Source organism: Penicillium rubens, assembly GCF_028828025.1.
Source record: "Penicillium rubens strain IBT 27055 chromosome Unknown utg000001l_segment0_segment0, whole genome shotgun sequence".
Lineage (NCBI taxonomy): Eukaryota > Fungi > Ascomycota > Eurotiomycetes > Eurotiales > Aspergillaceae > Penicillium > Penicillium rubens.
In genome coordinates, this window is record NW_026890599.1 from 3319733 (window position 1) to 3331763 (window position 12031).

The 12031-nt window shown below is 45.6% G+C and overlaps 3 protein-coding genes across 3 annotated transcripts; 1 reads left to right on the top strand and 2 right to left on the bottom strand.

The window, feature by feature from the left end:
- Positions 1-36: 36 nt before the first annotated feature.
- On the bottom strand, positions 37-1749 carry N7525_001313 (serine/threonine-protein kinase RIO1; the record flags this gene model as incomplete). The annotated part of the gene is made up of 1 exon (XM_002558045.1): positions 37-1749. The coding sequence occupies one exon, from the start codon at positions 1747-1749 to the stop codon at positions 37-39; it is 1713 nt and encodes a 570-aa protein (XP_002558091.1).
- Positions 1750-2065: 316 nt separating this feature from the next.
- N7525_001314 (chromosome segregation protein SMC) lies at positions 2066-5894 on the top strand (the record flags this gene model as incomplete). Its single annotated transcript, XM_002558044.1, has 5 exons — positions 2066-2103; positions 2172-2331; positions 2380-3590; positions 3644-5541; positions 5602-5894. The coding sequence occupies 5 exons, from the start codon at positions 2066-2068 to the stop codon at positions 5892-5894; spliced, it is 3600 nt and encodes a 1199-aa protein (XP_002558090.1).
- A 272-nt stretch (positions 5895-6166) lies between these two features.
- On the bottom strand, positions 6167-7677 carry N7525_001315 (uncharacterized protein; the record flags this gene model as incomplete). The annotated part of the gene is made up of 5 exons (XM_061211844.1): positions 6167-6477; positions 6575-7032; positions 7085-7208; positions 7261-7412; positions 7466-7677. 5 exons carry the CDS (start codon positions 7675-7677, stop codon positions 6167-6169), a joined length of 1257 nt encoding a protein of 418 aa, XP_061071070.1.
- Between the last annotated feature and the right edge of the window lie 4354 nt (positions 7678-12031).

The following is a 12031-nucleotide window of genomic DNA, read 5'->3' on the forward strand; positions in this document are numbered from 1 at the left end:
ATGCAAAGAAAGATAAGGTCATAAAGCTACGGGGGCTTATTTCTTCTTTCTCGACGAGCCAGAAACAAGCTTCTTCTTCAAGTGCTTCGGCATCTTGTTCGCCCGTTGCTCACGCTTTTCCTCTTTCACCTTTGCCTTGTGGTCGCGCTTGGAGTCTTTGTCCTCGAAACGCTTGCCTCGTGGCGGCTTTGGCGCGAATGGGTCTATTTCTTCTCCCTCTGAGTCGGATCCGGAGACGGAGACACCGCCACTTGCGTCAGACTCGGCGTCTTCATCGACAGCATCAGTGGCAGTGGCCTTCTTTTTGCCACCGGCCAAGAGGTCTCCGTAAACCAGGTCAGCGCCTTGGCCATCACGAATGCGTTCGGCGTCACGCTCGACATCATACACCTGATCTAGGTTCTGGGGAATATATTGTTGACGGAAGACAGCGGTGTCGACATCTTCAGCCTCCTGCTGCTCATCGTCACCCTCCTCACGGGCAATGAGGAGCTTTTCGATGGCATTCGTCATCTCCTCATTGCCAGCAGTTACATCAACCGGTCCTTCTGGGGAGATGATGAACTGGAACACAGTCCGCTCGGGAAGAGTCAGAATGTTCTTTCGGCGGAAGAAGTCGCTGACGTTCTTGATATCCATGCGCAGGAATTCGAGACTGCGCGGGTGGTCGTGCTCAACACTTTGACTGACATCGATGATATACAGGCGTTCCTTATGGTAGAGAATGTTGTACTCGCTAAGATCAGCGTGCACCAGACGGCATGTCTGGTACATAACACGCATATAGCCCAACAGTTCAATATACAGTGCACGCCAACGAGTCTCGGGTTCGGGAATCTTGAAGTCTACGTCCTTGAGGCGGGGTGCGCCCAGGCCCTTTGAGCTACCAATGAATCCCATAACAAGGACGTGCAGACGTAGGAAGATAGGCTCGGGGCAGGGAATGCCAGCGGCATGAATTCTTCGCAGGTTTCGCATCTCCTTCTCAGCCCAAAGTTTGACCATGGCGCGGTTGTTGCTCTTGTTGTATCCTTGACGGAAACGGAACTCTCCAGTCACGTACTTGTCACGATCCTTGAATACCAAGATGCTAGTCTTGTAAACCTTGATCGCACGGTGTAGTGGGGCAGCATCCTCGTCTTCCTGTGAGATGGACATGGCATGGTAGACATTCGCCTCCTTTCCGGTCGACAAACAACCGTGAATTTCCGAGACGAGGCCTCGGTTGATCATCTGCAGCAGAAGCATCCGGGTACGGGGATCCAACACCTGTTCGGATGTGGCTCGGTCTGCTTTATCTCCACCCTTGTCATTGCGCCCCGCAATGCCGGCCTGCTGGTCATCCAGCTTGATCTTTGCAGCATGGCGAGTGAGAGACTTGACCTGGTCATCGACAAACGCGGAGGTGTTCACGGTAGGCTTCTGGGTGTTCGTCTTGGGGTATGTCCATTTCGGTACATTGGAGTCGCTAGCGAGGTCGTTGATTCTGCGTTGGCGGTTGTATGCTTTGGTAAGATCGGAGTTGTCAGAAGACAGGATATCTTCACGATCCAATTCTTCGTCGAAAATGTCGTCGTAGTACTCGTCTTCCTCATCCCCATCCTCCAGCTCCTCGGGCAGAACATGCCCCGCCTCGGCGGAGTCTGCAGTATCAGGGTTCACGTAACCTTCATTAGGCACGTAGGTATGCGACGGCGCGAGGCCATCGGCAATGCCAGCCGCCTGGGCGGTATTCTCATTTGAAGCCATTCTGGGTCTCCAAAGTCGAGAATGTAGAGATTTGAATATCTCCGTCGGTCCCCAAGGTTTTTTTTTTTTCTGTGGCTCAAATTAGGGTCACCGCCCGGCAGAACCCCGCGCCCAACGAGACGCGCTAATTTCGTTCCTCGCGTAGTCAATCTCCAAGGTTTCGCAACACCAATTACGATATCGCTCGGTCTTTGTCTGTTAATTGCCAGATTGATCTGCTGGTGTGATCTTTGTGGCTCATTCTTTTACTCTTGCGCCAGGCGCGTTATGCTGAGGGTATTTTGATTAATCCTCGCGTCGCGCGTTTCTTCTCAAGATGTATGTCAAGCAGATCATTATCCAAGGCTTCAAGAGGTATTTCCAACTCCTTACGCAATATCTATAACTCTACGAAACTTTTGTTGACTTCGCGCGAAACTCAGCTACAAAGATCAAACGGTCATTGAGCCATTCTCTCCCAAACACAACGTCATTGTCGGCCGCAATGGTTCCGGGAAGAGTAACTTCTTCGCGGCTATTCGCTTCGTCCTCAGCGATGCCTACACTCATCTCGGCAGAGAGGAACGTCAAGCTCTCTTGCACGTATGTACCTTGTTACTACTCAAATCTACATAGGTTGACCCCAAGCAGGAAGGTTCCGGTTCCGCTGTAATGTCCGCCTACGTCGAGATTATCTTCGACAACTCCGACGATCGATTCCCCACCGGCAAGCCCGAGGTCGTACTCCGCCGAACTATTGGTATCAAGAAGGACGAATACACTCTCGACCGCAAGAATGCCACCAAGAACGATGTTATGAACCTGCTCGAGTCGGCTGGTTTTTCTCGATCTAACCCTTACTACATTGTTCCCCAAGGCCGGGTGACTGCGTTGACCAACATGAAGGATTCTGAGCGCCTAGTTCTGCTTAAGGAGGTCGCTGGTACCCAGGTCTACGAAGCTCGTCGTTCTGAGTCTTTGAAGATTATGAATGAGACCAACAGCAAACGCGCCAAGATCGACGAATTACTCGACTACATTAACGAACGTCTTGCGGAACTCGAAGAAGAAAAGGACGAGCTTCGAAGCTATCAGGAGAAGGACAAGGAGCGCCGCTGTCTAGAGTACACCATTTACTCTCTTGAACAACAGGAGATCGGTAAGGTCCTCAATGAGATCGAAGAGCGACGCCAGAACGGCGTTGAGGATGCCGACAACAATCGTGACCAATTTATTGAAGGCGAGAAGGCCATTTCTCAGATCGATGCTGAGATCGCTGAGTGCCGGCAACAAATTGAGTTCCTGAAGGTTGACAAGGCTCAACTGGAGGACGAACGACGTGACGCATCTAAGACCCTGGCTCAAAATGAACTCCGAGCCAAGTCTCTTTCTGACAACCAGGCTGCCGCACAAGCACTGAAATCACGCTACGACTCCGACCTCCGCTCTGTTCAGTCTGCTATCAGTGAGCGTGAAGCCGAACACCGGGAAATTCTCCCTCGGTTCAACGGCCTGAAGGACCAGGAGGACTCCGTTAAATCACAGTTGACGGATGCCGAGACATCGCGACAGCGATTGTATGCGAAGCAGGGTCGGAACTCGCGATTCAAGAATAAGTCTGAGCGTGACAAGTGGCTGAACATGGAAGTCCGCGAAAGCCATAATTCTATCAACACTGTTCAGGGTGTGATCTCGCAGACACAAGAAGATATCCAAGACCTAGAAGGCGAGATTGCTGCCTTGGAACCGGAAACTGAAAGCCTGCGCCAGCAAATCGACGGACGCGGTGACACAATGCATAATGTGGATCAACAAGTTCAAGATGCTAAGGATGAAAGAGACCGCCTCATGGATCAAAGAAAGTAAGCTTGCTTGAATAACTAATTGGCTAGAACAGATATTAATGTTTCCACAGGGAACTTTGGAGAGAAGAAGCAAAGCTCGACTCTGTGCTTTCGAACGCATCCCAGGAGGTGGACCGTGCCGAGCGCAATCTTTCGCAAATGATGGATAACAACACTAGTCGTGGAATTGCCGCAGTGCGGCGAATCAAGCGCCAGCACAACCTTGAAGGAGTCTATGGTACACTTGCGGAGCTTTTCGATGTCAATGACAGATATCGCACCGCCGTCGAAGTCACTGCCGGCCAGAGTCTATTCCACTACGTTGTTGACACAGATGAAACTGCTACCACCGTTCTTGAGATCTTACAAAAGGAAAAGGCTGGTCGTGTGACGTTTATGCCTCTGAACAGACTTCGCTCTAGGCCGATGAACATCCCCCGTGCTAGCGACACGATACCCATGATCGACAAGTTGCAATACGACCCCGCATATGAGAGAGCCTTCCAGCATGTGTTTGGCAAGACTATCATTTGCCCCAACCTGCAGGTTGCGTCACAGTACGCACGAAGCCATGGTGTCAATGCTATCACTCCAGAGGGTGATCGATCAGACAAGCGCGGTGCCTTGACTGGTGGATACCACGACTCCCGTCAGTCACGACTGGACGCTGTCAAGGGTCTAGCTAAGTGGCGCGATGAGTACGAGACCAAGAGAAATCGCGGTACTGAAATCCGGAAAGAGCTAGAGAAACTCGACCAGATGATCACCAAGGCTGTTGGTGAACTGCAAAAGCTTGAGCAACAGAGACATCAGGTCCAGAACAGCAGTGGACCTTTACGGCACGAATTGAGGGCCAAGCGTGATCTCCTTCAAAACAAGAAGGATGCTCTTGATGCCAAACGGCGCGCTCTTCGAAATGTCGAATCTAACCTTGCGGCACTGAACGACCAAGTCAATGCGTTCCAAACCGAACTGTCGTCGCCTTTCCAGAAAGCTCTCACTAGCGAGGAGGAAGCTCGACTGGAGACTTTAAGCAGCACAGTGCAAGATCTGCGTGGTCAATACCAAGAGCTTTCAGGTCAGCGCAGCGAGCTCGAGGCACGCAAATCGGTGCTGGAAGTTGAGCTCCGGGAGAACCTCAACCCGCGCCTTGACCAATTACTCAACAGAGACATTGATATCGCTGACGAGGAGGTTCAGGGTAACCTGAAAGAGACACAACGTGAGGTGAAGCGCATTGGCCAGGCGTTGGAGAAGCTCAATGCACGACTAAAGGAAGTTGACACCTCAATTGAAGAAGGCAATACTCGTGTGATGGATCTGCAACAGCGTAATGCGGATACCCGACGGGAAATCGAAGAGCTCGCTCGATCTATCGAAAAGCACCAGCGTCGGATGGAGAAAAGCATGCAAAAGAAGGCCGCACTCACTAAGCAGGGTGCCGAATGCGCGGCTAACATTCGTTCCCTCGGTGTTCTTCCGGATGAAGCTTTCACTAAGTACCAGAACACTGACTCCAACACTGTTGTGAAGAAGCTCCACAAGACCAACGAGGCTCTTAAGAAATATTCCCACGTCAACAAGAAAGCGTTTGAACAGTATAATAGCTTTACGAAGCAGCGTGAGACTCTGACTACGCGTCGCTCCGAGCTGGATGCATCCCAGAAGTCCATCGACGACCTCATTTCTGTTCTTGATCAGCGCAAGGATGAGGCCATTGAACGGACCTTCAAGCAGGTCTCACGCGAGTTCCACAACGTGTTCGAGAAGCTTGTTCCCGCCGGTCGTGGTCGTCTTATCATTCAAAGAAAGACAGACCGTGCTACACGACTTGATGACGACCTCGATTCAGATGATGAAGAAGCTCGGCAGAGCGTCGAGAACTACGTCGGTGTCGGCATCAGTGTGAGCTTTAATAGCAAGCACGACGATCAACAGCGTATCCAGCAGCTGAGTGGTGGACAAAAGAGTAAGCATTTCCACTCCAAGTCTGTATTTTGCTTTGCAATTGCTAACTATCTCGCCATAGGTCTTTGTGCTCTAGCACTCGTTTTTGCTATCCAGGCTTGCGATCCCGCGCCATTCTACCTATTCGATGAGATCGACGCCAATCTGGATGCTCAGTACCGGACGGCCGTTGCACAGATGCTCAAGTCCATCTCAGATTCCACCAACGGGCAGTTCATCTGCACTACCTTCAGGCCTGAAATGCTGCATGTGGCAGAGAAGTGCTATGGTGTGAGTTTCAGGCAAAAGGCCAGTACTATTGATGTTGTCTCGCGGGAGGAGGCTCTGAAGTTCGTGGAGGAGCAGAAGACGTGATCGTCGTATTTCCCAGGTGTGCTCTTTGTATATTGTAATCAACATTTGCTTTGATGGACTAGCTGGCTGGCGTATTCTGATACCGAACTCGTTTATTATTCTATTCTCATTCCGATTCTTGCAACGTAGTTCTTTGTATGTCTCAATGAATGGTAGACGACAGCTATTTACCGGCGTCAATGGTAGTGGGATGAAGTATCATAATATAAATTAGACAGGAGGGCTTACAGACTGATTTGCTTCGGCAACCTGTACAGCATTCATTTCACAGGTCAAGCTAGCTCACACTCAATCAAACTCTCCACGCCCCTCTGGGCAGTCCATATCTTGATGATTTTCAGTCCAGCAGATTCCAACAATGCATGCCACTGGCGTTCTGTACGCTCGCCAGATCCAATCTCCATCATAATCAAGTCCAAACTTGTGGTTTCCCAGTAGGCCCCCGTGTCCGGAATCACATTCTCATTCACCAAAACCTTGCTATAGCCGGGCCGCATGGCGGCCACAATATTAGCAAGGATCTTGCGGCAAAGCTCATCAGGCCAGTCATGGAGAACAGAATGCATATAGTATGCGCGGGCTCCTAAAGCAGATATAACGTTAGTATACTCCAAGAACCGAAGAAACGAAGTGCTCAAAATTGATACGCAAGAACATGGGAAAGTGTTCTATTTCCGTACCTCTGACTGGTTGCTCAGTAAAGAAATCATGACTAGTGACTTCAATTGAGGGGTGCAAGTCCTTGACAGAAGCCACCACCTCAGGAAGATCTTGAAGCACCAGACGACCGGGGAGGCCAGGCCATTTCCGATGGAAACCGGATAGGTCGTGGCCAAAGCTACCTCCAACATCAACGAGCAGGACATCGTCCTCGCCGATCATGACCCCATCTATAAGCTGTTCTTGGATCGGGTAGAAACCGGGATCCATCCAGCGGACTCGGCCTTGCGCGTAGACTGACATGTGGTTATTAAACTGCTTTGCCGTGAGCGGTTCTTGTTGCACATGGCCGAAGAAACCCATGTCTGTCTCATAACCCATCTGGAAAGCTGTATCTGTGGGGCTTGTGGGGTTTTGGTAGTTGTTTTTCTTGAGGAAGGCCGGTAGGACCATGATGCCTTTAGTGAAACGGCGGGTCCTGAACTTGTCAGTAATGGTTCGGGGGCTAGAGACCCTGGCTACCTACTTACATGAGTGGGAATGCATCGCTATATCTCTCAACTGTGAGAACTTTCGAGAAGCCAGTAGGGCAGTACTCGTTGTAGCCGGTCTCGGATATTGTTCCAATCGCAGCGAGATGCTTCATCAATCGCCCTGCATGAATTTGTCAGATACTTGTGCTTGCTGGTATAAGCAAACTCCTAACCGAGCAAGATTGGATCCACGCTGGTTGCCTCAGCAAGCTCTGCGACAGTCTTCGGTTTGTCATCTGTGCCGAGAGCAGAGAATAGATTTATATCAACGGCGGTCTCTAAGGCTGCATAACTCGTAGACTGATTAAATGCAGTACCTGTTAGTCTAGATTATTCCAATTCGCTCGAAAAAGCACGGGATAGAATGTGACAACCCACCTCGGACCAGCAGTGTCGAATAATGGCTTCTCGGGGGTTTCCAATGCGTAGGTCAATGATCGGGCAGCTTCTGGCAGCTTCAACCGTGCTTCGGGATCCTGAGCAATGAGGTCCTTGCCATGACTTGCAACCGTTTGAAGGAGATCGGGCACAGTATCTGGTAGGTTTGAGCTGAGAGCAAGACCTTCTATATCGGTGGGATTGGATGCCATGATGGACTACAACATATGTTCGCAATGCATACGCAGGGGAACAATGGGATTAAAAGGCACCTCCTCGTCATACGTTGTCTCATGGTACACTAAATTCTACACTAAATTCTAGGTGCTAACATGCGGTAACATTGCCGAACCCCTGTCAGGATTACCATCCTAGTATCCTAGTGCATTAGTGTCATATCCCATTCCCATGTCAAGCGACTTTTGCAAGTAATTGGTTGGTAAGTTGATTTTATCGGGGCAAACTCCTTGAGTTATATTAAATCAGTCCAACATAGAGCCATTGTCCTAACCGAGTGAATCCTGGGGCCATTGATAGCTCCACATGGTGCACGACGATCAGGTCAAAGGATTCATGCGTTGACTCGTTCGTGAAAATATGATAAGATATCAAAGGTAGGGTAATATACAAGACTTTTTTCTTCTAGCTTTCTGTTGACATGCATGGTATGGTATGTCTTTATGCCTTTGTCCCTTTGTGCAGACTGAGGTTTTGCTTTGTCAGTTTGATATGTCAGTTTGTCAGTTTGCCATTCCTTTGTTAGTACAGGCTTCATATACAGCCTGTTTTTCCATAGATTCATAGTACGCATCTTCTTCCCGATTTTCCCTCCATGCTAGTTTATCTCACTAGCAGTCCTCCTTCGTAGCCTCAACAGGTTATGACGCCCTCCATTTTCCCCTTTGCTTAGATCTAGTAGATCTATCCTTACTTTATAAGAGCATCTCCCCGCGGGGGAGCCTCACTATCAAGAATAGCACTGTCGATAGGCTATTTCTTGCTTTATTGGGAGAATAGATTTGAGGTCTATATCTCTCACTTTTTGTTGTATATACCCTTTGACATAGAGGGGTGCACTTTTGATTTATATATACCCTTTGACAAAGAGGGGTGCATTTCTGACTTCTTTATCACTTTTTATAAAGAGAGTATCTTAACGGAGTACTATCTCTTTATCCTTAATAAAGAAGCTTTGTTGTAGTATCTCACGTTAAGATCTACATTTATTTTTTATTAGCCACGATAGCTAAATCCTCCAACTAACTAGTAGACCGAGACTAGTATACTAAGCAAGATATTATTATTACAGACTAAGCTATTAGTCTACCGGAAGTAGGGAGTTTCAATCTCTATAAACTCACCCTACCGCTAAAAGAACGAACCGATTTTAACAACTAGATAGACTAAGTGGAAAAGGTCCTACGGAGCTACAAACTTCACAATCTAATTAACACCGATATCCTATAGCCCGCTATTAACGATCTAAATAGAGAGAAATAGCATACTCTCTCCCTATAAGTGAGGATATAGATAACGAGTAGTATAGACCACACCCTAGTTTAGGAGATTAATGCTCGTAGATCAAAAATTAGTTTTATAGACGACTTTCTTACCGAATTAAAAAAGTATATAAAGGGTGAAGGTTATAGTACTTTAAAAGTAGCTATAAGAAATTTTAAGAAGCTATCTCGGAGTCAATTTATAATAAATAAGGAGTTTATTTATACTATAAAGCTTCGTTATAAAGCTATCTGTGATCTTAATAGAGAGCTTCCTCTATACTACGCTCTAGAAACTATGTTATTAGAGCTTAGTGATATACTAGAACTAAGCGGTTTTATTATTATAAAAGATAACGAGCTTAATACTATTAAGAAACCTACTAAGACAATTACTATTATCGATTTTTATCGGTATAGTACTACAATTCTAGATTATATCAAATCTAGTAATACAGACTCTCTCGCTCTCTCTACTTTAAAAAAGCGTATAACTAATCTATCTAGATCTCCTCCTACACCGGCGACTAATTCGAACACTACTAATAATAATATAGCGCTTACGAATAAGCCGCTAAAAGGTATATCTATAGAGGAGTATATAAAGAAGTGGCTAGCGTATAAACTAGAGAGAAGTGATAACGGAAACTACTCTTACTATAGTAAGAGACATAGAGTGAGTAGATATTTCTATTTATATCCTAAGCTTCGCTACCTAGGCTAGATTCTAACGCTAGGATTATAGATCTATAAGAAATCGACAAATTCGGTATCTAATAGCACTAAGTTTAAATAAGACAAAATTTAGCCTATATACGGATCCTAGACAGATAGGACCCGCTAGGCGAATCTCTCTACACTAGATACCGGATCTATATCTAGGTTTATTATAATATCTATTAATATCAATTTCTATAAAGAAGGTTTCAATCCTTCTTATATTATAATAGAGAGCTACTATAAAGATAGCGGTTCTAATAAGAATATGATCGTAAAGAGCCGGTACGGTAAGAAGGTTATAGTAGAGACTACTATCCGGGAGGATAACGTAGGTATAGTGGACCTTTCTAATTCCCTCTAAAAAGAAGGAAAAGAGGTTGTCTAGCAATCTAGAGCTAGAGACTAGTAAGAGTAAGATTATATTAGTCTTATTACAATCTAGCTATCTACTATAGCTCTAGGTTATCTATAGGTTCTAGATACTAGCGCTTCGGAGCATATTTGTAGTGATAAGACTACTTTTTCCACTATATAGGCCTATATAACTAGCTAGGAATATAAATAGTGGACTTCCGGCAATAAGAAAGTCAAAGCGGATGCTTATAGTATTGTCAATTTAACTCTCTACCTTAGAGATAATATTGTGTATATAGCTTAGGAAGCAGCTATCCGGACGACACTAGTTTACTATCAAATTAGCATTCACTATATTTATAAAAAGGGTGGATAATACAATCTATTTTCACTTAGGACCGCCGAAAAACAGCTAGGAATCTAGTGGAATAGTAAGACTAGAGCTTTATATAATAAATACGATAAGCTTATTAGCTATACTAGAATGCACTAACGAGTCCCCTTTTTATAACTCGCTTCCCTAGCTCTCGGTGTAGCAGTCATTTTATCAGAACTAGCTTACCGGAGACTAGGCTTGTAAAGGATAAAGGTCCTTTCAATCATGAAACAGGGAATGACAGGATGTGCGCAGCATGTATCGTAATCAATGCGTGCGGGGTTCGCCAGGTGATCGACCCTGCTTCTTAGCGCACTAGGATTTTCTTTTAATCCTAGGGCCCCCCGGGGCCCCCCTGATTTAGGATAAGAGTTAGTCTTATCATATAGAGATAATACACTTTCATTCCTCTCCCCGCCATTCGTATCTTACCCGGTTGATAGGCCTTATACCTAATAACTATATATCTTTACAATTCTAACTCTTCTTCTTTAACTACCTAAGATATAATAGCTCCCCCGGTTACCTATAGCGGCTTACGAAATAACACCGAAGCGCCTAAGTATCTAAGTCGGATCGGTAGCGAATCACTAACGTCTACCCTAGGCGAGGAACTAAGGGAGACCTAAACCTAAAGAAACTCGCCCGAGCTAAATAACGAACCACTCGAGGAAAACCACTAGTTCGTTAACGAGATAATCCGAAGACTCGAGCTTTAGGCTATAGAGTACGAAGTAAAAGCGGCTTTATAATAACGAATCCTTATAGCTAAAAAATTGGTTATAGAAAATAAGAAAAAGCTCTAGGAACTAGTAGGACTATCGAAACGACCTTAAAACGATTATAGTTCCTCTATAGAGAGCGAGTAAAGCTAAAAGGGAGAGATTAAGCGGGATATCGGTAAGTTCGAAGAGAACTTTAGTATTAAATAGAGAGAAGACTAGTTAAACGATCTTAATACACTCTTTAGAGGAGCCCCGAAGAAGTATATCTCGGGAGCCTAGAAAGTCCTTATAGCTACTAACTTCCTCTATACTATATATAAAGGTAAGTAGGCGATTTATAAACGAAAGCACCCTAAAGACGTATCGAACTAGGAGGCCTTCTAAGAATAGATAAAAATATTACTTCGAAATTTATATAATATTATCACCGATATCCTTATCCTATTCTAAGAGGCGATAATAAGGCCTTATTAAGACTCTCGGAATTTCGAAAACTACCTCGAATCGCTAGAGAATCACTTACCGAAATAGACCGAAGAGTAAAAAGCCTAGACGCTTTTTATAAAGCTATAGAAACCCCTCCGAGATATTATAATTATAAATAGTAACGGATCACTTCCTATAAACTAAGATAAGATATTAAAATTAGTATCTATCCTTTACTATATCTACTTCGTATATTAGAAAAAGAAAGACTACTTACCCTAACGATATAATAAGCGTAAATAGGGAAACTATTATAGTTTAATACCGAATCACCCCTATACCGAAATATTAAGGGGTCGTAGAAGAGGATAGCCTTATAGAAGAAGCTAATTTAGAGGTAGAGCTAGAGGATAGAGATCCGATAGAAGATTATAAAATTCGATAAACTTTAATATAAACTCCTAGA